General features: G+C 37.8%; 1 protein-coding gene across 1 annotated transcript; it reads right to left on the bottom strand.

The window, feature by feature from the left end:
• Positions 1-1,170: 1,170 nt before the first annotated feature.
• LOC103939246 (auxin-binding protein ABP19a-like) lies at positions 1,171-2,021 on the bottom strand. The gene is made up of 3 exons (XM_048592128.1): positions 1,998-2,021; positions 1,476-1,846; positions 1,171-1,444 (listed from the first exon to the last, which is right to left on the bottom strand). The coding sequence occupies exons 1-3, from the start codon at positions 2,019-2,021 to the stop codon at positions 1,171-1,173; spliced, it is 669 nt and encodes a 222-aa protein (XP_048448085.1).
• Between the last annotated feature and the right edge of the window lie 2,121 nt (positions 2,022-4,142).

The following is a 4,142-nucleotide window of genomic DNA, read 5'->3' as shown; positions in this document are numbered from 1 at the left end:
CGATCAAGGTTGATCGTCAAAAAATTGGAGACATTAGGAATAGCGAAAGTGGGTAGGGCAGAAGAGAAGGAGTCTGAGGAGGCCATTTTGAAAAAAAATTGCTTGTGTTGTCGTGAGACTTTCTTAGCTCTGAGATACCATAAAGGAGAAACAAGCACATATAAGATTTTAAAGGGCTAAAAGAGTTATTGATGCTCAACTCAGTTCAATCTGAGGGAGGTTGTATTTTGTATTTATAGAGATGACTTTCCATCAGTTACAAGATGTACTTGGTACAAAGAACAATTCTATAGATCCCTAAAAATAGGAGATAATACAAGAGAGTATATCAGATGAAGAGTTGAAGAGAAATCACAACTCTCAGCAGCGGCAACTTCAGTGAAGGAATCACAGCCAACAACGTTGAGGATATGGATTGCAAACTTATGGTTTATCAAAAATCGCTACCCTTTTAAGAATTCACTCAAATCGAAAATCAAACAAATAGTAGTCTAATTACTTGTTTCATTTTTTAGAAGAATTACTTGTCTTCTTGGCCAAGTTATCGTTGCTCCTGAAAACTTCACCATTTGGAGGATACAAGACCAACAATCAATATTGAACAAAACAAAAGCTTATTGATGCAGCAAAATTAAAATGTTACAATGAAGAAAAGAAAAAACTGTAAGAATATGAACATGAGTTCTCGGTGAACTGGCATTAGCTATTTGGACCAATTAGTATAAGAAAGCCTTATAGGAAGATGAATGTGAGTTCTTGTTGATAGAGGAGTCTATCATAGTGGTGAATTGATGTGGATTAGGAACATAAGTTGTTTCCTGCAGGGATTTTAATAGGGAATCCTTACTGGATTAGGAGAGATATATGTCTATATATATATATATATATATATATTGTGACCTCTGCTCTCACATATGCGCGCTCAATTAAGAACTAAGTCCTGTTCTTGGTTAGAGCTTAAATTGATCTGACAGAGAGGAGAAGGATTGCAACGCACTGAGATTGAATGGCAGCAGCTATGGCATCTTCCAATGGCAGTTCATCAGGTTAGTGGTATTGCAGAGTTCTTTACATATTGATGTAAGAGTTTTCATGCTTTCTTGTTTGTGATTTAAGCAACTTAATCTTGTTCTTGGCTATATAAGTTAACAAAAACTTGGAAGTAATTAATTAGCCAGTGCCACCAAGAACACCCTTCAGCTTCTTGATTGTGGCAAGTTCAAGGAAAGTGGTCTGCATCACCAGTTCCGAAGGCAAGTCATTGGCGAAAAGGGCAAAGTCAAGGATTTGGAGGCTGGGGCTTGTGCTGCTGAAGCTAACAAAAGCATTGGAATGTATTTTAGCAACATTCACTTGGAAATGCAGCAACCCTTGTGGGAAAACCATGATCTCTCCTTTGTGAAGAGCCTTCAAGTAAACCAAGTTGGCAGACGAAACAAACCCGCTTTGATAATACCCCTCGTCACAACGAGAACCTATCAAAGCCCCTCGTCACAACGAGAACCTCCAAAGCCCCGGGGTGTGTGTGGAATGGGATAACACCACCTGGTGCTAAATCTAGCCTTGCCATAGAGATTCCAAGGCCATTGACTCCAGGAAACTGGGCAACAAATGCCGGGGTCACGCTGATTATGTTGGTAGTGTTTCCACCTTTGGCCAGGCCAGAGAACACAAAGTCACTGACAGTGACACCGGCAGGCTTCTTGCAAGTGTAGCCTAAAGGGCTGTCCGGGCCTTTCAGGTTTGCCGCACAAAAGTCACTGACAGAGGCATGGGAGGTGGAGTCTATGAGGAAAATGAGAGAAAAGAGGAAGAGAATTTGCCATATTGAGGCATTTTCACAAATCTGAGCTAAATGAGTGTGTGGAATCTTTGGGTTTTGGTTATAGTTTTATACAAATTTGTGCATAAAGGGATTGGGGTGCAAGTTGAAAACATGCCCATGCAGGACACAATTGACTAATGGAAAAAAGAGAGCCACGTGATGATAGGCTTACCTGGTGATGAGACCCCTTTTTCATTGGGCATAAATAAAACAGGAAGACACTTTAGGTAATTAGCAATAGAGGTGACTTGTGGAGGGGGCATTGATTTTTCCTCTCTGTCAAACAGCTTGCTTGCACAACTAAATAGTGGATAATAGAGAATTAGAAACCTAAAAATGGGTAGCATATTAGCAAAAGGTGGTAACCAAAAGGAAATTTTTTGGCATGTTCTAATTAACCACGACAACAAGGGGACTAATGATAATGGTGATGATGATATAGAGCAGGACCACACCTTTTAGCTATTGAGAATGAAACTAATCTACATTCACATTTGAGGATTCAATAATATTAGAGATACCAACTTATTACATCTACAATGCAGAGTTTTTTTTTATTTGATTTTATAATGGTTCTTGTTGAACAAGAAACAAATGAAACATTGTCATATCAGTTGGTATCTTAAAAGTTGATGTGCTATATAGAAAGATTCTCTCTTACAACTAAGTTTTAGTTCTAGTGACGTCATAGTCTAATAAATATGTAATGTCTTAAAAGGTGTTGTATCCATCCAATAGACAATTAACAAGTGATAAATATAAGAAAATTGCATGATATATTTCTGTGGATAAACAAATAAATACAAATGAAAATAAATAACAAAGTATGAAATCACCAAAGTAGTTAGAAAGATCGTTTTTGTTGAGGCGTGAATACTAACTTTTCAGGATACCATGACACTGGAGATACCACAATAAGGCTGACAACAAACAAGCCTCCCCAATCCAACCTAGTAGAGAAAGATGTTAATTTTTTTTGTTTTTTTAAACAAACGATATTATCTATATTAAGGGGGAGGGGTGGACTTAACCTTACAATCGGCTAGCAATAATGTGGTTCAAACCTGCTTTTGGCGAGAATCGAACCTAAGATCTCTAACTTACAAGTAAAGAGAAATGTCACTAGACCACAATACTAAGTGATAGAGAAAGACATTAATATTAGCGAAGTATATGATGTCAATTTAATTGACGAGATGACATTGGACTACTATGTTGGGAAAGATAACAATTAATAGGAATCAAGATAAAATTTTGATAGTCCCAGGATCTAACTTTTCACGCTCTTGTGTTATTAAAATGGACTAACAAAAAAACAATATCTTCCACTAGCAAAATAATGTTAATGTAAAACAATCTCACAAAATGTGGATACACTGTCTCATGGTTTTCTCACAAGAGGATTCTCTCACGTACAAGTGTGGCTTTCTTCTCTCAAACCCTCTCACCTTTTTCTCTAAGTGAGGTTTTGTTTGGGTTCTCTTTGAATGATTCACTTATGAATGATTTGACTGGATGAGGAATAGGGCTTTTATAGCCAACATTGTCAAATGATAGCCGTACGAAGAAGAGAAAAACTCTCCTTTGTTTCTTCACCACCTCTTGTACATTCTTTTCTCTATTGCATTTTTAATATTTTAGAAAATCATTTCCTTATTTTTCTCTCCTACTAAGGAGGGATAACTTGTTAATCTCCCCCTCCTGACCTAGGTGGATAGCTCCATCATGCCTGCTGTTTTCTTGCAGTACTCATACTTATCCTTAGGTAAGGATTTGGTCATTATATCTGAACTACTAACATCAGTATAAATCTTCTCAAGCTGTAGTTGCTTAGATTCTAGCACATCACATATCCAGTGATATCGCACATCAATGTGCTCCGATCTAGTGTCAACTTGGATTCTCACTTTGGTATCACAATGCAGTGTATACTTCTGCCTTGTTGTCTTAATTCCTGTAGGAATCATTTCATCCACAACATTTCCTTGCATACTTCAGTAGCTGTAATGAACTCTACCTCTGTAGTAGACAAAGCAACGTATTTTTGTACCTTGACTGCCATGAAACAGCTCCTCCTGGAAAAAGTCATCAGGTATCCAGACGTAGACTTTCTGGAATCTATATCTCCAACATATCTACATCTGTGTAGCCATAAAAATCAGGTTTTCCCTTCCAAAGCATAAACTTGTTTTGGAAGTACCCCTGAGATATCTGAGAATCCACTTCACCGCATTCCAATGCTCCTTGCCTGGTTTAGACAAGAATCTGCTAACAATGCCAACTGCGTGTCTTATGTCTGGTCTTGTACACGCCATTG

This window comes from the organism of the source record quoted next, unplaced genomic scaffold (genome assembly GCF_019419815.1).
Source record: "Pyrus x bretschneideri cultivar Hongxiangsu unplaced genomic scaffold, Pyrus_bretschneideri_v1 Contig37, whole genome shotgun sequence".
Taxonomy (NCBI): Eukaryota; Viridiplantae; Streptophyta; class Magnoliopsida; order Rosales; family Rosaceae; genus Pyrus; species Pyrus x bretschneideri.
The sequence above is the reverse complement of the archived record's forward strand: the minus strand, read 5'-3'. Positions and strand labels throughout refer to the sequence as shown.